Source organism: Hemibagrus wyckioides, linkage group LG12, assembly GCF_019097595.1.
Source record: "Hemibagrus wyckioides isolate EC202008001 linkage group LG12, SWU_Hwy_1.0, whole genome shotgun sequence".
NCBI classification, from domain to species: domain Eukaryota; kingdom Metazoa; phylum Chordata; class Actinopteri; order Siluriformes; family Bagridae; genus Hemibagrus; species Hemibagrus wyckioides.
Window position 1 is genome coordinate 2,702,969 of NC_080721.1, and position 23,516 is coordinate 2,726,484.

The window sequence follows — 23,516 nt, forward strand, 5'->3', positions numbered from 1 at the left end:
TCTTTGTTTCCTAGTGTCCTTTTGGGCTCAGCCGCCAGTGCCAGACTGACTCCGGATACTTTTTCCATCTTCTCTCACTATGAGTACTGTACATCCATATGACCAGAATCTATACACCTACTGCTGATCATCCAAACACCCGGAAAGGTAAGCTTAGAAAGGTGTAATAAAGAATATATATGGTGAATAATTTACATATGACCACCTGCCTAATATTGTGTTGGTCGCCCTTTTGCTGCCAAAACAGCCCTGACCCATCATGCACTGTGTATTGTGACCCCTTTGTATCAGAACCAGCATTAACTTCTGCAGTAGTTTGAGCAGCAGTAGCTCGTCTGTCAGCCTTCACTCCCCATGTGCATCAATGAGCCTTGGCCGCCCATGACCCTGTCACCGGTTCACCACTGTTCCTTCCTTGGACCACTTTTGATAGATACTGACCACTGCAGACCGGGAACACCCCACAATAGCTCCAATTTTGGAGATGCTCTGATCCAGCCATCACAGTTTGGTCCTTTTGGTCAAATCCTTACGCTTGTCCGTTTTTCCTGCTTCTAACACATCAACTTTGAGGACAAAACGTTCACCTAGGGTTAGGTATATATATCCGGTGTAATATAACAGGTGCCATGATGAGGAGATCATCAGTGTGATTCACTTCACCGGCCACTGTTCATAATGTTATACCTGATCGATGTACATTATTTCTATACAGTAAAAAATTTGCCACAAAGAATGTAGCTTTATACTGGGCAGAGTTGTGTATCCAGAACCAATCCTGGGAACACCCGGAATGTGAGGTGGGAATACAAACCAGTGCTTTACAGCCCACGCTATTTCTTTTTGGCTTTGTATTTGTGGCTGGATGCATCATGTCCCATCTTGTCACCTTCATCATCTTTTAGTTATACTCACAGCTAGTCTCTGAACACAATGTAGCCTACATGATCTTTAATCTTTGTAATCACATGATCACAAGCATACCTAATATTCTGTCTTTCTCAAAAGACCAGACCTGCCTGATCTATCCTGATGTCCTACTTCTGGTTGGTGGTGCTTACTGCTGATGGATCTTGTGGACTACCTGGAGATTATTCTGAATATTTTACATTACTGTAAAGCCTCTTTGCGGCAGTGTCCACTGTTAAAAGCGCTATACAAATAAAATTGAATTAAATAAAATTGAAGGTTAACTTGCTTGCTGGGGTTTTTTTTTTCTCCCTCGAACAAAATGCTTTTGGACTTTAATAGACAGAGAGAACAACATTACAGTAAAATATTTCCTGTGTGCTTCTTATGTTGCAGTGTAACATGTTTAAAGTGCTTCTCAGATGCTGGCTCTAAATGTAATTAATAGCCTTTAAAGAGATATGATGCAATGTTGTAGCTGTGGAAAGAAGCAGCTACTATAACAGGACAGATGGACTGAGCAAACCGATTAAAAGAAGCTCCACAGAGATGCTCATACAAACATTTGTGCTTTTATTATATATACGACCAAATTTCTCTTGTCTCAGTATAAAATGAGAATCACACCAAATGTATATTCACCGGTCAGGAGTAACACTTCACTGGTCAGGAGCAGTGACCGGTGAAGTGAATAAGACTGATGATCTCCTCATCATGGCACCTGTTAGTGGGTGGGATATATTAAGCAGCAAGTGAACATTTAGTCCTCAAAGTTGATGTGTTAGAAGCAGGAAAAATGGACAAGAGGAAGGATTTGACCAAAAAGACCAAATTGTGATGGCTAGACCACTGGATCTGCAGCTCTTGTGGGGTGTTCCTGGTCTGTAGTGGTCAGTATCTATCAAAAGTGTCCTTTAAGTCCTGTAAGTATCCTTTAAGCCCACCTCCCAAGATACAGGATTTAAAGGATCTTGTTCCAGATCCCACAGCACACCTTCAGGGACCTAGCGGAGTCCATCATGCCTCGACGGGTCAGGGCTATTTTAGCAGCGAAAGGGGGACCGACGCCATAATCGGGCAGGTGGTCATAATGTTATGGCTAATCGGTGTACATTAGTGGTGACTTCACCACCACCACCACCATTTATTTATTTATTTTTTACTTAGATGTTAATACCTATCCAGGGAAACTGGAGCTATAAGAAAGGCAAGATTCATGGACCTATAAACCTTTATAGAAACCTTAAATATAAGTGTAGAATTAAATCGATCCAAGTACAGGTCTGATTCTTTGAGGCCATTTTATTGTTTTTGCATTAATTTTATTTTTTATTAAAACAAATGAACAAACACAGACAAAACAGGACAAGCAGCACATTTTAGTGTTCACCTGATCTCACAGAACGATATCCAAAAAAACAGGAAGGCTTGGATCAAGTGCATTAGAGCCAAAAAACCCCCAACAAAACACAAAAACAAAAAAAAGCTCAGAGAACCAAGAGGACGAAATAACTGCAGACGGAACTGGAACTAGATAAATACATTTGGCACCGTGCAAAAATGTGGAGTGGAGATTGCAGTAGGAGGACAGGACGTTAGTTACACGTAGCATTTACATACATCACACACGAATGTCCAGGATGATGGCTGCTGCTGGCAGTCTGCGTGTTGAGTTCTAACAGTCTGGACCTGTTTTAGTCACAAAATGACCGGACGAAGGTTTTTCTATGAAGGAACAGTGTATTAATTTTGTGATTTATTTACATTTCAGGTGAGTAAGAGATGAGCAGGAGATAGATGGTGAGACGTCTTGAGCAAATAAGTTTAAGCAACACCAAGGGTACAGTGAAAAGAAAAAGGAAATCCACCATGCAGAAGGACTTCTTAAAATAAACACAAATCCGGGAGCCGTAAATCTGTACGTCAGTGGCAGGGGCGAGGTATAAGGCGGCGTTACGTTCAGCCGAAGCAACTAATCTTTCACAAAGAAAGAGATTCGTAAAGAGAGGTGAAAATTATTCATGTCACTCCTGACTGTTTTCTGTTTTTTTTTTTTACACAGAGCCGAAAGACTTTTGGCACGCGGTATGAGATTACAAAGCAAGATTATAATTCAATATTTAATAAAGGCAAATATCAGTATTGTTCTCCTCCAGCTTCATTTGGTTTCTTTCCTCGTATGTAGAGAGCCTTTTATACTGCAGCTCCTTCCTAATTTTGGCTATTGGATTTAATGTCTGATATTTTTTTCCTTTTTTTTAATTTTTATTTTTCGCAACATCATTAACAAAAAATAAAGAGTCACGGAGGCAAGAATGAGAATTACTCAAATACAGCTTCTGGTCCCTCTGAAGTGCTTCCGTGTCCTACAGGAGAACATGGATAAACGCCTGACTGACCATCGAATAAATATCACGTGTTTATGCTCCAGGAGGGAGAGAGAGAGAGAGATGTGGTGAAAGAAAGAGAGTGAGAGAGGGAGGATGAGAAAGAACAAGAAAGAGAGACAAAAGAAAGAGAGAAAATGAGAGATAGAGAGAAATAGATGGAGAGAGCGAGTGAGAGAGAGAGATGTAAAAGAAAGAGAGAGGATGAGAGATAGGCAGGGGGGATTAGAAAAAAAAAAAGAGAGATGACAAAGGAGAGAGAGATGAAAGAAAGATAGAGAAAGGATGAGAGAGAGAGAGAGAGAACAAGAGAGAGATAAGAAAGGAGAGAGAGATGAGAGAAAGACAGAAGATGAGAAAGTAAGAGAGACGTGAAATGAAAGAGAATGAGAGAAAGAGAGAGAAAAAGAGAGGCGTCTGCGTGGTGCACTCTCATATACTTGGCACTGCTTTCCTAATTATTTTTTTTAGTCACATTATCAATAAAGAACTAAGAACCCCCCCCCCCCCAAACATTGTCACTGAAACCCTGACTATGGTTCTGTTCATCAGAAATGACAGTTGAGTGGTCAAGGGAGTGATAAACGAGGCTAATTACGATGTTAATGAAACAAACAAACAAACAAGCAATTACATTTTGGCTTGATCAATTGCATCTATTCTTCCCACGCAAGCGAAATGGCCGAGCGCTCCGTGTGGAGTAACAGTGTCAGACTCATCGTCTCCCCAGCTGCCCAATCACGTGCCCCTTCACTCTAACGCGATCCAGCGGGGCCTCCTTGTGCTGCTGCAACAGTGGCGTTCACGGCCGCCTGGCGCACGGCATCGTTTGAAAGCACTCCGGTGGCGAACTCGGCCTGGGCCTTCTGGAAGCTGGCACCGGTCTGCCTGTAGAGAGAGTGGACCTGTGCGGGGGCGATAAAAAAGAGCTTAGTGATGGAATTACTGCATTGTCTGTAAGCAAAAGAAGCGATGCAAATGAAAGGACTTCGATCTTAGCGCCCAACGATTAAAGCGGATAGGGAAATGAGACAAGCTCGCTGAATGTTACGCTACTTTGCATGAATGGAATCTGCATGGCTAATCGTTTGTTAGCTGCTTTTCCTAACTGCACATGACATCACAGCACTCAACTGTTTCAGCTCAGCTCACACCCTGGGATTATACAGGACATCCTGGATCTTTTTATGCGTGTGTGTGTGTGTGTGTGTGCGTGTGTTCGATACACTACATACTGGTGGCAGTTGGATGTAAATACTAGGACCTGAAATTCTGATCCATCGTCTCATATTCATCATTTGATCTCAAACCCAACTGTCCTCAGTGTACGATGACCAGGCATAACATTATGACCACCTGCCTAACATTGTGTTGGTCCCCCTTTTGCTGCCCTGACCCGTCCTGCACGGTGTATTCTAATCCCTTTCTATCAGAACCAGGTATTCGGAAATTACTCCTAACTTAGGCGGCCGTGAACGCCACCGTTACGGCAGCACCATGAGAAAATCCCTTAGCCAGGATCTCAGGGAAAAAACTGTGGACCTCCACAAGTCCAGTTCTAAGTTTGGAATAATTTCCGAATACCTGAAGGAACCAGGCATAAAGAATCTAAATAATCACTTGGTTCACACAGACACTTCGTCCTTTAGAAAATCCCAGAGTCGGTCTGAATGTTTCAATTGAACCTCAAGACAACAGAGGAACTATAAAAGTGTGAACATCCTCCATTAAGATCTTGATCTGAAAGTCTGTCCTGCAAGAAACATGACCCCTATTCCAGGACTGGCCTAAAAATCCAGACTCGGCAATCTGGAAGAGTTTTTCTCATTTTCTCATGGTATACAGGCCAAAAAAGACACTGCCCCTACAGGACAGCCCTTTAATACAGACATATTCCTCACAGCTTGTTTAAAGATTTGGTGAATAGACACTTTTAGCTCTGACATGGTGAATTAAATCTGAAATTAATCGGTCTCTTATTAACTGACCAATGATCTATACATAGCAGATGTCCTAGTTGAGATTGAGTATAGTATAGGTTTATGTAAACTTCTGACCCAACCATATAAGATTATGTTTTATTTTGGAGTCTGTTAAACGTACAGAAACTCCAGAACCGAGGTATTTTTGGATATAAAGATGTACAAGAACAGGTTTTGACAGGAATGTATCTTGATAGGGTCAAGCCTGAGAAGGTCATTTGTTTAGCTGCTTACTTCTTTTCTATCAGAACCTTACTTCTTCTTATCCAGCAGGAACCACAGACAGTTTTTCTATATTGTTATATAGCTGAGAGCAAACTACGAGAGAGAGAATCCGAGTTTACCTTCTTGAGCAGAACCACTCCCATGGCAGCCTGACCAGTGAAGACCAGTGCATTCAAGAGCATGATCACCCCAACCGCGGTATTGGTCTTTAACGCAGCAAGACCCACTATCCATCCACTGCACAAGCAGAGAGAGTGAGATAAAGGCAAAGAAGTAAAAAGCAGGTGAAATGAACGAGAGTGAAAAATGCACAAAGGACTTTCAGGACCGTAATGAGGTCATTCATGTCACCTGAAACCCCAGCCTGGAATTCCAATAGTCATAAGGACGTAGAGCACCACTTGGACGAAGAAGATGAAGAAGAAGACAAAGAAGTTGAAGGAACTATCACTCCTGTTGAGATACAGAAAGATCCAGATATTATCTTCAATGAATTCCAGCAAATATATAACAATATCCAATAGTTTAGCAGCTGCATGTTTAAATAAACCATTAATTACAGTAACAAATACTTCTACCAACTTTTCCACATATTGTAGCGTCACAACCAGTTAAAAATAGACAGAATATGGCACAAAAAGGCGTCCATGCAATGTAAAAGTGATGGAGAACATTGAGAAGAACACTGCTACCACCACCACGCTTCACTGAGAGGTTTGAGGTTCATCCAATCTCTTTGGCCTATATACACTGATCAGGCATAACATTATGACCACCTGCCTAATATTGTGTTGGTCCCATTTTTGCTGCCAAAACAGCCCTGACCCGTCCTGCACTGTGTATTCTGACCCCTTTCCATCAGAACCAGCATTAACTTCTTCATTAATTTGAGCAACAGTAGCTCGTCTGTTGGATCGGATCAAACGGGCCGGCCTTCGCTCCCCACGTGCATCAGCGAGCCTTGACTGCCCATGACCCTGTCTCTGACTCTCTGTCTACTGACCACTGCAGACCGGGAACACCCCACAAGAGCTGCAGTTTTGGAGATTCTCTGATCCAATTTGGGCCTTTTGGTCAAACTCGCTCAAATCCTCACGCTTGTCCATTTTTCCTGCTTCTAACACGTCAACTTTGAGGACAAAATGTTGACCTGCTGCCTAATATATCCCACCCACTAACAGGTGCCATGATGAGGAGATCATCAGTGTTATTCACTTCACCTCTAACAATGTTATGGCTGATCGAATGTGATGAGATGACACTTTTGCACACAAATGGACTTCGTTCCACCAATTACGTGACTTCTGATTTCAATAGTTTGCACAGAAATAATTTAGGGGTTTGACAGTAACAGGGGTGTACACTTTAATCAAATTAGTATTTAAATTTGTAAAGAAGAATATTTCTTTCCTGCCCAATTGTGGAACACTGTACCTGCTACTGTATCTCTACACTGGACGAGAACGTATTAAAAACAGGGGTGTAATGCGGACACGCTCAGTGGTACATACCTGAATGCTTTATACACAGGCCTGTACCAACAGACAAAGGAGCAGGGGGTGAAGAGCAGGAGCCAGAGGATGGCGAGGCCGAAGCCTACACCGCTACCAGCGTCCACACAAAAGAGAGAAAGACAGGAGATGAAGTTGAAGACCAGAGTGCAAGCTGAACCTTTATGGAGAAAGAAAGAAGACAAAAAAAGGATTAAAAATAATTAAAACTAGACAACAAAAGCCATAGCAATGCAATCTTGTGGATACATACATACATACACACATACATACATATACATATATATATATATATATATATACACATATACATATATATACACACACACACTATATAGCCAAAAGTATTCGCTCACCCATCCAAATAATCAGAATCAGGTGTTCCAATCACTTCCATGGCCACAGGTGTATAAAATCAAGCACCTAGGCATGCAGACTGTTTTTACAAACATTTGTGAAAGAATGGGTTGCTCTCAGGAGCTCAGTGAATTCCAGCGTGGAACTGTGATAGGATGCCACCTGTGCAACAAATCCAGTCGTGAAATTTCCTCGTTCCTAAATATTCCACAGTCAACTGTCAGCTGTATTATAAGAACGTGGAAGTGTTTGGGAACGACAGCAACTCAGCCACGAAGTGGTAGGCCACGTAAACTGACGGAGCGGGGTCAGCGGATGCTGAGGCGCATAGTGCGAAGAGGTCGCCAACTTTCTGCAGAGTCAATCGCTACAGACCTCCAAACTTCATGTGGCCTTCAGATTAGCTCAAGAACAGTGTGCAGAGAGCTTCATGGAATGGGTTTCCATGGCCGAGCAGCTGCATCCAAGCCATACATCACCAAGTGCAATGCAAAGCGTCGGATGCAGTGGTGTAAAGCACGCCGCCACTGGACTCTAGAGCAGTGGAGACACGTTCTCTGGAGTGACGAATCGCGCTTCTCCATCTGGCGATCTGATGGACGAGTCTGGGTTTGGCGGTTGCCAGGAGAACGGTACTTGTCTGACTGCATTGTGCCAAGTGTAAAGTTTGGTGGAGGGGGGATTATGGTGTGGGGTTGTTTTTCAGGAGCTGGGCTTGGCCCCTTAGTTCCAGTGAAAGGAACTCTGAATGCTTCAGCGTACCAAGACATTTTGGACAATTCCATGCTCCCAACTTTGTGGGAACAGTTTGGAGCTGGCCCCTTCCTCTTCCAACATGACTGTGCACCAGTGCACAAAGCAAGGTCCATAAAGACATGGATGACAGAGTCTGGTGTGGATGAACTTGACTGGCCTGCACAGAGTCCTGACCTCAACCCGATAGAACACCTTTGGGATGAATTAGAGCGGAGACTGAGAGCCAGGCCTTCTCGTCCAACATCAGTGTGTGACCTCACAAATGCGCTTCTGGAAGAATGATCAAAAATTCCCATAAACACACTCCTAAACCTTGTGGACAGCCTTCCCAGAAGAGTTGAAGCTGTTATAGCTGCAAAGGGTGGACCGACGTCATATTGAACCCTATGGATTAGGAATGGGATGTCACTTAAGTTCATATGCGAGTCAAGGCAGGTGAGCGAATACTTTTGGCAATATAGTGTGTGTGTATATATATATGAGACTGGCTTTTTGACCTCTAGTGGTTGAAACCTGTTACTGCAAGTTTAAACATCAAACCCTAACAGAGCAACAGCAGAGAATTAATAAATAAATTTCATGAGACGTATTTTTTAATTAAATAAGCATTATTAATTTCTATTCCACAATAAACATGATTTTAAAATAGCTTTATAGAAATCTGGCTATAGATTTGGGTGCGGTGGTAGCTCAGGTGGTTAAGGCTCTGGGTTGTTGACCAGAAGATTGGAGATCGAGCCCCAGCACTGTCAAGCTGCCACCATTGGGCCCTTGAGCAAGCCCCCCCAACCCACCCTGCCTCAGGGGCACTGCATGACAGCTGACCCTGTGCTCTGTCCCCAACATCCAAGGATGGGATATGCAAACAAAGACTGTGCAGTAACGTATACGTGACAAATAAAGACTTAAAATTAGTCTCTAATGATCAAGCTAGCTGTGATACAGGCCAGAACCTTTATTCTAATGTACTGATATCTGTTCTACTAACTAAAATTAACGTAAAAAGTAATATCCAATCAAGATGAAGTTTCAGCTAATTCAGATGAGGGATAAAGAACTCTAAAGTTCATAACTGAATATAATCACATGACCTGGATCACGGTGAATCATCACATTTATTTAATAACAAATAAACAGCACTTACACATCCAGAAGTAGTACATGATGGTGACGATGCGCTGAAAGCCCTGGCTGATCTCCACGTTAATGTCGTGATAGAAGCACGGACCCACCGGACAGAAGGATGGCAACGGAGGCCAATTCTTCTGAGAGGCTGAAAAGAAGAGTTAAGTCATTCATCCATGCAGAACAAACATCTTCAGCTTCTTCCTGATATACAAGCATCATTATCTTCCTGCTCTCTACAGTGACAAACAATAAACACTGAACTGTTAAAGGACCAGGACATTTTTACACCTGCTGCATAAGTACATTTACAATCAATGGATCTCAAAGGAAAGAAAGGAAGGAGGGAAGGGGAGGGAAGGGAAGGGAGGGAGGAAGGAAAGGGAAAGGGAAGAGAAGGGGGATGGGGGAAGGGGAAGGAAGGGAGGAAGGAAAGGGAAAGGGAAGAGAAGAGAGGGAAAGGGAAGAGAAAGGAAGGGAAGGAAAAGGAAGGGAATGAAGGGGAAGGGAAGGGAAAAGGAAGGGAAAAGGAAGGGAAGGGAAAGAACAGGAAGGGAAGGGAAGGAAGGGGAAAGACCCGGACAGTGAAGGGAAGGGAAGAGAAAGGAAGGGAAGGAAAAGGAAGGGAATGAAGGGGAAGGGAAGGGATAAAGGCAAGGAAGGAATGAAGGAATGAACGAAAGGAAAGGAGGGAGTGAAGGGAAGGTTAAGGACAGGACAGGGACGGGATGAGGAAGGCAAGGGACAGGGACAGGAAAGGACAGGGACAGGAAGGGAAAGGAATTTGGATTTTCCGTGTGGTACGGATCTGCATATTCCCCATAAAGCCATTTGGTCACTGTTTCCTACATAATGAAATTCATAAAAGCTCTACCTAATTACCCATGCTGGATTTGGTTCACCTTCTTAACCAAACATCACATGACCCAAACCTGGATATACAGGCAGAGAAAAAAAAAATCACACTATGGCCAATAAGTTTGTGGACAACTTTGATTCCAGTTCATCCCTAAGTTGTTCAGTGAGGTTGAGTCAGAGACAGAGGCTCTGTGCAGGACACTCCAGCTCTTCCAGGACAGGACAGGACAGGACATTAACACACCATGTTGATATGGAGCTCTGTGCTTTGTGTACAGGAACATCGTCATGTTGGAACAGGGTTCGAGTCTCTTAGTGTCCAGTGAAGGAAAATTCTAAATCTTAAAGCATCCAAAAACATTCTGGACATCCTTTGTTTCCAAATTTGTGGTAACCACATATGGATGTGATGGTCAGGGGTGCACATATTTTTGTATTGGTGTTACTCTGAATGGCTTAAATGCACCTAGAGGGATGTTTTTATCATTTCAGTGAATGACGATGAAAAGGTCCATCGAAGATCAGCCACGTATACAAACATTAAAAACAGAGTGAATGTGAATCAGAAAGTGAGTCATGATTAAAGTTTTGTGTTTTATAACTAATAATGAATCACTGAAACAGCTGAAGAAACTAGGACCTCCGTGTGTCCATCTGACTCGGACGTCTGATACTCACAGGATCCTGTGCTGCGGCTTTGGGAGTCGAGCTCTCTCTCCCTCCTCTCCAGCTCTCTCGCTTTCCTCTCCAACTCCTCCTGCTTCTTCAGCAAATCGGCTGTTGTGGCGTTCACTGCAGACTGCTACAGAGAGAGAGAGAGAGAGAGAGAGAGAGAAAGAGGGAGAGGGAGAGAAGGAGGGAGGGAAGAGAGAGAGATGGAGAGAAAGAGAGAAGGGAGAGATGGGAAAAGGGAGGGGAGAGAGAGAGAGAAGGAGGAGAGAGAGGAGAAGGGAGGGGTGAGAGAGAGGAAGGGGAGACAGGAGAGAGAGAGAGAGAGAGAGAGAAGTGGGAGAGAGAGGAGAATGATAGAGGAGAGAGAGAGGAAGGGGAGCCAAGAGAGAGAGAGATAAACAATATCAATGCCAGTATCCCAACAGACTGTGCCCTCAAGCCCAGTGTGCATTTACCTCATCACCCTTCCCTCAGAGCATACACCCTCTATGGCAACGTCCACCTCAAGAAAGAGACACCTCTTTGCCAAAACAATTAAACACAGCATCCTAAATCGGGTCACAAGATGGACCAGTCCTCACAGACCAAAACAAACTATGCTGAAAACAGCAACCAGAGCAGAGCCTAGACAGCAGAACCAAAGCAGAAGAGTCCAATTCAGACCACCAACACACCACACAATCTCCAACAACCAAAATCCAGTAAGAGACTCAAAGGAAACCCCAAACCCCACAGGTAGCCCAGTTTAACAGCCCAATGCCGGACACTAGACCGCTGCCACGGACATGGAAGCAGAACCGTACTTCTGCACCAGATCTGCTGCATGATGGCCACACAGGAGCAGAGATATAAGGGAAACAAAAAACAAAAGCTCAACATCTCATTAGAAAAGGACCCTAAATGATTAATGGATTAAGTGATTGATTGACAGACTGATTGGTTGATCGCTTAGTTAACTAATTACCCACTTACTCACTAAGGGTGAAAATGACCTAACCAGTTAAAAATGATAGACGTTTTCTCTTTTAATCAAACAACAAGCCAATAACATAACAGCTTTGAAAAATGATACTACATAAATATTTTATCATCTTTTGGTGGAACATCCAAGGACTTATCATCCTCAACGTTTGGCCTGAAAAATACCAACCCAGAAATATCTAAAAGAAATGAACGACTCTGACATAATTATTATTATTTTGCAGGAGACATTGGACACAGGAGACATGACCCAGGTGATGGAGGACTGGCAGTCACCTCTAAAAAAAAAAAAAGCCCCCAGGAGTCACATAGGGCAGAAACTCAGGGGGCATAATAATTTGGTTTAAATCAGAATAGATACATTTAATCAAAATTGGCTAAAACAAGACAATTACATTTGGATAAAAATAAAAAAGCAACTCCAAACACATTTTCCTGTGTGCAATTTACATCCTCACAGTACTTTAATAAGCAAATTTGATCTCTAACACTGAACAAGAAACATCAGCCATATCCAGGCCTGGGGAATTGTGCTGCTGATCTGTGGAGATTTAAAATGTACAAACAGGTGAAGAAGTAGACTTCACTAACCCCTTAAAGAAAACATCAACAAGCAAAATATGAACTCTCTATCTGCAATACTAATAATAATACACAAGACCAAAACAAACTAAGTGGAAACGGTGACCAGAGCGGAGCCTAGACAGCAGAACCAGAGCAGAAGGGTCCAATTCGGACCACCAACACACCACACCATCTCCAACAACCGAGATCCAGTGAGACGACCGAGACTCAAGGGAAACCCCAAACCCCACAGGCGGCCCAGTTTAACAGCCCAATGCCGGACACGAGACAAAACACTGTTTGATCTGGACTGCAGAAATAGAAGAAAAACACTAAGACACCTATTCAATCAAAAACACCGAGCGCCAGAAATCCAAGAGTTTATACTGGGAGACATTGAAAAAGTATAAACAAACACTCCAAAAGAAAAACGAAGCAGCATCTCCGAAAAACCAAACCCACTCCATCGAAGAATCGATGAACCCCGACTCCAACTTTAGGGAGAATTGGAAATGCATTAAATAAAATATATATATCCAGACAATTTAGCCATCCAAGATGGAGATGTTTGTGTGAAACCTTTCAGAAGACTTTACCAAAAAGCACCCATCAATCCTGAACAACAGAAAATTTGTGACCCACTAGATCACCAGATTATTAAACTAAAACCAAACTAAAAGAATTAAAGCCTAGCAAAGCCTGTGGACCTGACGGCATTTTAAACCAAATGAACAAATGAAACACACAAATTGTTAAATCACATTGGCCGTACTAAAACTTTTCAACCTAATCCTCAGTGTAGGTCACTTCCCTGAGATCTGGAACCAAGGACTCATAAGCCCTATATTCAAAAATGGAGATAAATTATACCCCCAGAACACTTATCTGGACATCTGTGTGAACAGTGGACTGGGGAAGGGATTTCTACAGCTTCATAAAATCCAAAATTATAGACTTCCTTACACAACACAGTGTCTTAAGCAAAGGTCTAACTGGATTCCTGCCTAAATTCCCTTACTGACAAATACACTATATTGCCAAAAGTATTGGGACACCCCTCCAAATCATTGAATCCCGGTGTTGTTTTTCAGGGGTTGGGCTCGGCCCCTTAGTTCCAGTGAAAGGAACTCTTGATGCTCCTGCATAGCAAGACATTTTGGACAATTTCATGCTTTGTGGGAACAGTTTGGGGATGACCCCTTCCTGTTCCAACATGACTGCACACCAGTGACCAAAGCAAGGTCCATAAAGACATGGATGAGTGAGTTTGGTGTGGAGGAACTTCATAGAGGCCTGGCCTCAACCCACATAGAACACCTTTGGGATGAATTAGAGCGGAGACTGCGAGCCAGACCAAAACTGGGACGTCTGCCTTTACATGCACATGAATGTAATATGGAGTTGTCCCGCACTTTGCAGCTACACCAACACACAACAGCCTCAGGACACACAGAACCACACAATCAGATCAAATTATAACAAAAGGGAATGAAAAATACATCAATTATTGGATGGGGAGAGAGGGAGAGAGGGAGGGGGAGAGGGGGAGAGAGAGAGAGATTAGATGGGCCACTTAACTGATTAGAGTGTGCAGTAAACAGTACACCACACTTCATCACTAATGTGCTGGTGAAGTCCGTATTAAAGTGCGATTTTATCTCAGCAAATCCACAAAGCTAGGAGAGCTTCTGTTAGAGGGACATTCCTCTGTACATTTTCTGCTCTCACATCATATATACGGTGTGGTATATCTGCATACATCTGACCTGATATGGAATTGTCCAGTGGAAGGGGATCACTCAAGAAAAAACTCAGCAGTGACACTCACAAGGTAGTGTGAGGTACGTGTGCTGTGCTGGACTGAACTGAAGTCTGAATCAGATTCACGTCATTTTTGACTTGAGTGACAATGTGGTGTGTAATAACCTGGACACTTTCATGTTCTTCTTTTGTCTGATTAGCAACTAGCCACCTGAGATGAGTGATGCACACCGATCAGGCATAACATTATGACCACCTGCTTAATATTGTGTTGGCCCTTCTTTTGCTGACCCGTCCTGCACTGTGTATTCTGACCCCTTTCTATCAGAAGCAGCATTAACTTCTTCAGCATTTTGAGTAACAGTAGCTCATCTGTTGGATCGGATCACACGGGCCAGCCTTCACTCCCCACATGCATCAATGAGCCTTGGCCGTCCATGACCCTGTCACTGGTTCACCACTGTTCCTTCCTTGGACCACTTTTGATAGATACTGACCACTGCAGACCGGGAACACCCCACAAGAGCTGCAGTTTTGGAGATGCTCTGATCCAGTGGTCTAGCCATCACAATTTGGCCCTTTTGGTCAAACTTGCTCAAATCCTTACTCTTGTCCATTTTTCCTGCTTCTAACACATCAACTTTGAGGACAAAATGTTGACTTGCTGCCTAATATATCCCACCCACTAACAGGTGCCATGATGAGATCATCAGTGTTATTTACGTCACCGGTTACTACGCTTTCTGACCTTTGGGTGGACTCGACTCGAGCGTCTAATCGAATCTGAAGATAAGAAACACACCTGTGTGCTGTAGGAGCCATAATTCCTGGGTTCAGTGGGTGTAGTCCTGCTAGGCAGAGTCTGAGGTGGGATGGTTGCGGGTGCCACTTGGGGTGTGGTCTGAGGCGGAGCTTCGTAAGGAGGCGGAGGCTAGAATATGGGAGACAAAAAAGAAAAATCGCAGTGTATCAATAGCGTCAGGGTTATATGGTGAATTAAGAGGTGTGTTTCTGATATGGAGTCAATAAATATATAATATACTAAATATGACACATAACCTTCTAGTCTGAGTCTAGATCTGAAACCGTGAGCTCATATGATGCATACAGACTTACATGTTACACTCAACACACACCGGGTACACTGGGTTAATGACACAGACTATATACTAAACTACTCCTTCCTCATTAGTAACGTCTTAAACACACACGTCCCTTGTTAGTCCACCTCGTGTTAGCTGTTTTTAAATAATTCTTTCTTGCACCATTACACGAAGATCACAACAGATTTTTTCACATTTTTCCACAATAACGTAATCCATTTTCAGAGATCGCATAGCAGGAGCGTTCTAGCACCGTATGGACGGTCACACGCTTTCATATACTGCTCTCACAGCCATTCTGTCGCAATTAGATCCTATTTTCTAAACGTTCATTCATCTTAAGACATCACAGACATCCCGGCCCGGCGAACTGACCGGTAATGAAAGCCATCACATGCTCAGGATGACTGTAGCGTCACTGTTTTGTGAAGCAGCAGCTATTTCCTCTTGCTGATTAAGGTTAAAACACACACACGCTCATTTATGGCATGCGTTTCCAGATCAGGAGAAAAATATCTCGTCATCTGTGTTCATTCTCCATCACGAGGAAGGAAGGAAGAAAGGAAGGAAAACTTTCATCATCTCAACAGGACAATAAACGTTCTCTTAAGACCAGGGGCACGATATATATCGTAACAACGATGACGACAAACATCTCAGATTTTTCTGAACATCTAGGCATACAGGGTGTATGTCCTATCATTTCTGCTAGGCGTACACGTGTATAGGTTTAGAGCAGGGCTCCTCAAATCTTGCCCTGGACGGGCCGATGCACTGCATTAACTAGTTTAGCTTCAAGTCCTCTACCTGTGACTTTCTAACGATCCCGGGAAGACACTGATTAGCATGCTCAGGTGTGTCTGATTAAGGTTCGAGCTAAACTCTGCAAGAAAATGGATCTCATGGGCCAGATTTGAGGATCCCTGGTTTAGAGTCCCCGAGCGCTGACGTGTTTAAGAATCCCATATGCATGTTCATTTATGATCTGTAAAGAGATGAGATTTTTCCTCTTTACCCCGGTCGCCCTGTTATCGAAGGGATTGTAGAGGTCCAGTGTGGGGTAGTCTGTGGTGCTGCTGTGTTGAACCACTGAAGGATCCTGTAAGCATTAAACACACACACACTGTTAGAGGAGCGATTTTATTGTAAACAAACCTAAACACACTTCCAGTAGATGATCCAGACTTCACCTGGAATGGGTTGTGGTCCTCGTGGGGATCTGGGAAGCTCGTGTACTTCGACATCTCGGATCAATTTCTGGAATCTGGAGAGCAGAGTGAGTTTCTAGAAGGTGGATTTCAGAGAGCACAACTGTCCTGCACGCTTACCAGCACATCTGGATCACTTTCTTGATTTATTATTGATTGACGGAGATGAGCTAAGCACGAGCTGCGTCAAATCGCCTCCTGTGTGGTTTAAGGAAGAATCCTCCGTGTCAACAAGAGATATTCAGTGTCCGGTCCTTCTCGACGTAACTAATCCCCCTGTATCGTGTCACGCTATGCTTTTAAAACCGGACAAGCATTACACACGTATTTATATTTCTTTTGTTAATCGTATCGCCATTAAGGAAGAGAACAGGGAAGTGCAAGAGTCATGTGACTGAAGCTCTACACAGCACGTGAACAGTGAGGACACGACTGGGCGTGTCTCGCGGAAGTGTTCGGGCGCGTTAAAGCGTCGTATCTTGCTCGGAAAAGTAGTTCCGGAAAAAAAAAATGTTTACTTTCGTACATTTTACCGTAGGTTAATATTAATGCGCGGTTCCAATGCGTTACTGTTTCTGTAGTAGTTAAAATAGATCCTACACAGGATTTAATTCTGTTCAATTCTGTGTCATAATTTTTTTATTTAATATCTCATTATTTTGGATTAGTGTCTCGTTTCGTTAATTATTATTATTTATTTTACTTACTATGTCATGAAAGCAGTTTCATGTTTCCATGGTAACAGCGCATTCACACGGACTTGTCTGGCGAATGTGTCACATAACCTAAGACCTAGGCTTCATTAATATAAATAATAATTTAAAAAAATGTATTAATTAATCAATTAAAAGTTTTTAAACGAGATATATTAAAGTTCTAATATGTTATTGTTTCTGTAGTAACACAGATTAAAAAGTATTGCTGTTTAACAGAGAATAATGTATACTCATTAAAGTGGTGATGTTTTTGTTAGGAGACTTTTATTAAATCTTAATATTTTTTAAAGAATGTAAATTTCCCATTGGGATAAATAAAGTGTATCTCTCTCTCTCTCTCTCTCTCTCTCTCTCTCTCTCTCTATCTATCTATCAGTCCCAGTTGTCTGACTTTGTAAGAGTTTACGGTGCTTTGCAAAGATTCCCAGCAGAGGAAAACCATTTCTAGGAAGATTGGAAGAAGAAACAAGCAGTTAAAGAGTGGATGAAGTCTGTATGTCAGAAATAAGTGTACAGAACCAGAGCTTCCTGTCTGGATGGTCATTCATATCTGCTCCACACAGACTCTTTTCTGGTGTCCCACAAGGCTCAGTACTCTGTCCTCTTCTAGTCTACTTTTATACTTATTCTCTCAGTGAAGTCATATCCCATATGGGGTTTGATACCAGTGCTATGAAAATGACACTCAACACATTCTCTCCATCCCTCCTTCAGACACTACTGTTTCTGCTCAGATCTCATCCTGAACCGTAATCCCAACAAAACTAGACTGCTGGTCTTCTAAGGTGAGTCAGTTAATCGGTTCAACTTAAAATATTGACCATTACATGTTTGCATTTGTAGGTTAAAATCGTTCAGTACTGTGAAGGTTTGTCCATGCACAGCAGATGACTCGAACCGTAAACCGTAAGCACCTTTAGTGTGGTACAGATTGAATGGCATCATCTATACCTAATCATGATTTTTCTTCTAAAGAGGAGTGAAACCAGCTCAGGGCTAACCATGTTTCAGGAGGAATTTTGGCAGGAGAGAGTGCCTCGATAGGTACAGAATCCAGACCCAAATGCAGGGATAAGATGAGATACGGGGGATTTATTACTAAAAAAACCAAAACTACAAACACATGGAAACTAGGTGACCTAAATACAAAATTACAAACACAAAACAAACAGCAGAAACCAGGAGACAAAACCAGGTAACAAAAGCCAAGGGGACAGCAAAACACAAGCGCAAGACAGCAGGTATAAATAGGGAAGGTAATAATTATAGGTAATAACGTAAGGAGAACGTAATAACAGGTGTGCAGAGGCGGGGAAAGGGGGGAAGGATGGGGCGGGGCAAGTACATGTGCAAACACAACGGAAACAGAAGCACATGGGAACATGACATAAAGAAACTCTGCAAGACCGCCCTCTGGTGTTCTTGAAAAGAACTGTCCAGCAGTCGATGACCATTTTTTATTTATTTATTTACTTACTTACTTACTTACTTACTTACTTACTTACTTACTTACTTGGCACTGGTGGCTCAGTGGTAGGTTTCTTGTCTACCATGTGGAAGGCCCGGGTTCGATTCCTAGCCAGTGCCCACACCCCCAGCCACTGGATGTAGTGGGAGGGTTGTGTCAGAACGGGCTTCTGGTGTAGAACCTGTGCCAAGTTGTTGTGTGGACTAGTTGGTCCAGTGTGCTGACCCCTCACACATGTAGGGAGTAGCCGTAAGATCAACAACTGTGTGAAAATCTGTGAAAGAATGTCTTTAAGACTGACTTGAGCTATTCATACAGGTTGTTAAGCTTCAGAAGATCACCAAACAATTTCTCCAGCACAAAAGGGACAAAACATTTCAGGGATAAAGCCTAAAGCATTTCAGTAAAGCTTTAGGAAAGGGATTACGGGCAAATTTCGGATAAGAACGATTCATGACAAGGCAGGACAGGCAACTCCATCTGTTCTCTGTGGATGATGGCTAAATTGACTCCATGTCCGTTATTACAGTGCCAAGAAGTGATATTTGCTGCACCAGAAAACCCCTTGATTCATGAGATCACAAGTTTAAGTCTTGACAATGCCACAGCCAGGAGCCGAGGAAGTGATATAAAAACTGTTCTGTCTGGCTGGGTGAGATAGTGTTACTCTCTCTCACCTGTCAGTCACAGTGACACTAGCCAACTGTGCACATCATCCAGATGGTGCGTTCTTCTGAATGTGTTACTCCGTTGGTGGTCAGTGTCATGTGTCTCAGAGGAAGCACGTGTTAGCTGTCATCCTCTGAGATGCATTTTTTCTCTTTTCTTATCATATAAGAGTCACCATATTTAAATAAGTGAATATATATACAGTATCTCACCAAAGTGAGTACACCCCTCATTTGTGTAAATATTTTATTATATCTTTTCATGTGACAACACTGAAGAAATGACACTCTGCTACAATGTACAGTAGTGAGTGTACAGCCTGTATAACAGTGTAAATTTGCTGTCCCCTCAAAATAACTCAACACACAGACATTCAAGATTCAAGATTCAAGAAGCTTTTATTGTCATTTCAACCACATATAGCTGGCGCAGTACATAGTGAAATGAAACAACGTTTCTCCAGGACCTGGTGCTACATAAACATACAACAACAAGTTCAACACAAAACAACAAACAACACCACAGAGCTAGGACAGAAGTTTGTCTTAGCCACGTAAAGTGCACAGTGTGCAGCTAGGTGCAAACAGAGCATAGACAAGACAGTGCAAAAAGACAATAAATACAATAAAGACAACACAAAAGAACACAGGACACTTAGCGCTGAAGAGAAATAAAAGAACGTGTACTGGAATGTAAGTGAAATAAAATAGATAAAGTGAAATGATGTAAAAAATAAAAAAAAGTATTATGCAAAAATACTGTGCAAAAATACACAGCAGCGGTTGAGGTAGTGCAAATAGAATAAACATAAATATAACTATAGCAGCGGATGACAGGTAGAGGTAGTGCAGTAAGTAATGAACAGTATAAATTATGTGTGTGTGTGTGTGTGTGTGCGTCCACACAGTCAAGAGAGAGTGTGTGTATCTGTGTGTGAGAGAGACAGAGAGTTAATATACAGTTCAGTCCTGAGTGAGAGTGTGTGTGTGTGTGTGTGTGAGAGAGTGTAGAACAGTTCAGTCCTAGTGAGAGTGTGTGTGAGAGTGTAGAACAGTTCAGTCCTGAGTGAGAGTGTGTGTGAGAGTGTAGAACAGTTCAGTCCTGAGTGAGAGTGTGTGTGAGAGTGTAGAACAGTTCAGTCCTGAGTGAGAGTGTGTGTGAGAGTGTAGAACAGTTCAGTTCTACTGGGAAAAGGAAAGAAACTGTTACACAGTCTGGTTGTGAGGGCCCGAATGCTCCGGTACCTCTTTCCAGATGGCAGGAGGGTGAAGAGGGTGTGAGGGGTGTGTGGGGTCAGCCACAATGCTGTTGGCTTTGCGGATGCAGCGTGCGGTGTAAATGTCTGTGATAGAGGGGAGAGAGACTCCGATGATCTTCTCAGCTGTCCTCACTATCCGCTGAAGGGTCTTGCGATCCAAGATGGTGCAGTTCCCAAACCAGGCAGTGATGCAGCTGCTCAGGACGCTCTCGATGGTCCCTCTGTAGAACACAGTCAGGATGGGGGAAGGGAGATGGGCTTTCCTCAGCCTCCTCAGGAAGTAGAGGCGCTGCTGGGCTTTCTTGGTGATGGAGCTGGTGTTGAGTGACCAGGTGAAGTTCTCCGCCAGATGGACACCAAGGAATTTGATGCTCTTGACGATCTCCACAGAGGAGCCATCGATGGACAGCGGAGAATGGTCACACTGTGCTCTCCTGAAGTCAACAACCATCTCTTTGGTCTTGTCGACGTTCAGGGAGAGGTTGTTGGCTCTGCACCAGGCTGTTAGATGTTGCACCTCCTCTCTGTATGCTGACTCGTGGTTCTTGCTGATGAGACTCACCACGGTCGTGTCATCAGCGAACTTGACGATGTGGTTGGAGCTGTGCATTGCTGCACAGTCGTGAGTCAGCAGAGTGAACAGCAATGGACTGAGCACACAGCCCTGAGGTGCTCCAGTGTTCAGTGTGGTGGTGCTGGAGATACTGCTCCCTATCCGGACTGACTGAGGTCTCCCAGTCAGGAAATCCAGGATCCAGTTGCAGAGAGAGGTGTTCAGGCCCAGGAGACTCAGTTTCTTAATCAGCTGCTGAGGGATGATTGTGTTGAATGCTGAACTGAAATCTATGAACAGATGAATGAATCCATTAATGTCTAAACCGTTGGCAACAAAAGTGAATACACCCCTAAGTGGAAATGTCCAAATCGGGCCCAATTAGCCATTTCCCCTCCCCGGTGTCATGTGACTCGTTAGTGTTACAAGGTCTCAGGTGTGAATGGGGAGCAGGTGTGTTAAATTTGGTGTTATCGCTCTCACACTCTCTCATACTGGTCACTGGAAGTTCAACATGGCACCTCATGGCAAAGAACTCTCTGAGGATCTGAAGAAAAGAATTGTTGCTCTACATAAAGATGGCCTAGGCTATAAGAAGATTGCCAAGACCCTGAAACTGAGCTGCAGCACGGTGGGCAAGACCATACAGCGGTTTTACAGGACAGGTTCTACTCAGAACAGGCCTCACCACGGTCCACCAAAGAAGTTGAGTGCACGTGCTCAGCATCATATCCGGAGGTTGTCTTTGGGAAATAGACGTATGAGTGCTGCCAGCATTGCTGCAGAGGTTGAAGGGGTGGGGGGTCAGCCTGTCAGAGGGGTGGCGGGTCAGCCGGTCAGAGGGGTGGGGGGTCAGCCGGTCAGAGGGGTGGGGGGTCAGCATGTCAGAAGGGTGGGGGGTCAGCCTGTCAGTGCTCAGACCATACGCCACACACTGCATCAAATTGGTCTGCATGGCTGTCGTCCCAGAAGGAAGCCTCTACTAAAGATGCTGCACAAGAAAGCCTGCATACAGTTTGCTGAAGACAAGCAGACTAAGGGCATGGATTACTGGAACCATGTCCTGTGGTTCGATGAGACCAAGATAAACTTATTTGGTTCAGATGGTGTCAAGCGTGTGAGGCGGCAACCAGGTGAGGAGTACAAAGACAAGTGTGTCTTGCCTACAGTCAAGCATGGTGGTGGGAGTGTCCTGGTCCGGGCCTGCATGAGTGCTGCCGGCACTGGGGAGCTACAGTTCACTGAGGGAACCATGAATGCCAACATGTACTGTGACATACTGAAGCAGAGCATGATCCTCTTCCTTCGGAGACTGGGCCGCAGGGCAGTATTCCAACATGATGACCCCAAACACACCTCCAAGACGACCACTGCCTTGCTAAAGAAGCTGAGGGTAAAGGTGATGGACTGGCCAAGCATGTCTCCAGACCTAAACCTTAAGGTGGGGGAGCGCAAGGTCTCTAACATCCACCAGCTCTGTGATGTCTCTGTGAAGCCACACAAAATATTGACACTTTGGGCCCAATTTGGACATTTCCACTTAGGGGTGTAGTCACTTTTGTTGCCAATGGTTTAGACATTAATGGCTGTGTGTTGAGTTATTTTGAGGGGACAGCAAATTTACACTGTTATACAGGCTGGACACTCACTACTTTACATTGGAGCAGAGTGGCATTTCTTCAGTGTTGTCACATGAAAAGATATAATAAAATATTTACAAAAATGAGGGGTGTACTCACTTTGGTGAGATACTGTATGTATGTATATATATATATATATATATAAAACACCATATAGACTGTCGATGGGAGAAAAGCAAGATATGTTGAAGCTGAGAAAAGAGGAAATCTAACAGAATTAGCATAGCTAATACAATAATATGGAATAGCAGAATTCATGATTATAAAAAACCTGATCTTGACCTTTGACCTGATCACACTATAGAGAATCTCCAAGCTCCTAGAAAAAGGTAGAAACTCAACATCTGAGCTCATACTGACACAATACAAAATATTTTAGTCATGGATTCAGTCTTATGGTCAGCACCTCAGGATTCTGTTCTGGGAAAACTGGGAGTAATACTGGGTGTATGGGGTCCAGTTCCTCAAAGTGTTCACACGTCAACGTTCATACAGTTTCTTCTCTGAGGAGGCCAACACCCTGCTGCCTCACAATGTTCCCCTGGGACTAATGAAACATCTAAACCAGAATGATTCACTACCACTGTATACCTGCCTTTTAGACTCTTTCTATTCATGAAACTCTTTATTTTTTGCTCCCAATATTATTTTTTACTTTATTTGCTGCTACACTTCATTGTGCCCAAGTTGGTTTTATTTGTCACATATACATTACTGCACAGTGAAATTCTTTCTCTCATATCCCATCTTGGGGGGTTGGGGTCAGAGAGCAGGGTCAGCCATGATGCAGTGCCCACTTCTTAACCCTTGGAA

General features: G+C 43.4%; 1 protein-coding gene across 3 annotated transcripts; it reads right to left on the reverse strand.

Annotated features, from left to right (window-relative positions):
* Nucleotides 1-2,943: 2,943 nt before the first annotated feature.
* On the reverse strand, nucleotides 2,944-16,829 carry scamp3 (secretory carrier membrane protein 3). Of its 3 annotated transcripts, XM_058405007.1 has the most exons (10): nucleotides 16,520-16,829; nucleotides 16,382-16,455; nucleotides 16,207-16,290; nucleotides 14,891-15,019; nucleotides 10,789-10,912; nucleotides 9,272-9,400; nucleotides 7,015-7,174; nucleotides 5,855-5,956; nucleotides 5,623-5,740; nucleotides 2,944-4,201 (listed from the first exon to the last, which is right to left on the reverse strand). In XM_058405007.1, exons 2-10 carry the CDS (start codon nucleotides 16,433-16,435, stop codon nucleotides 4,052-4,054), a joined length of 1,050 nt encoding a protein of 349 aa, XP_058260990.1. In that variant the 5' UTR covers nucleotides 16,436-16,455; nucleotides 16,520-16,829; the 3' UTR covers nucleotides 2,944-4,051. The 3 variants fall into 3 exon arrangements, with proteins under 3 accessions (XP_058260990.1, XP_058260991.1, XP_058260992.1); XM_058405008.1 differs by having other exon boundaries at nucleotides 10,789-10,909; nucleotides 16,382-16,829; XM_058405009.1 differs by lacking the exon at nucleotides 5,623-5,740 and having other exon boundaries at nucleotides 16,382-16,829.
* Between the last annotated feature and the right edge of the window lie 6,687 nt (nucleotides 16,830-23,516).

What these genes read in the sequence shown, in the direction of transcription:
- scamp3 (XM_058405007.1), bottom strand. Translation starts at nt 16,435, where the DNA reads ATGTCGAAGTACACGAGCTTCCCAGATCCCCACGAGGACCACAACCCA. An exon ending in AGGACCACAACCCATTCCAG is followed by an intron (nt 16,291 to 16,381) that starts GTGAAGTCTGGA and finishes TAATGCTTACAG; the next exon opens with GATCCTTCAGTGGTTCAACA. An exon ending in AAGCCGCAGCACAGGATCCT is followed by an intron (nt 9,401 to 10,788) that starts GTGAGTATCAGA and finishes TCTTCTTTTCAG; the next exon opens with CCTCTCAGAAGAATTGGCCT.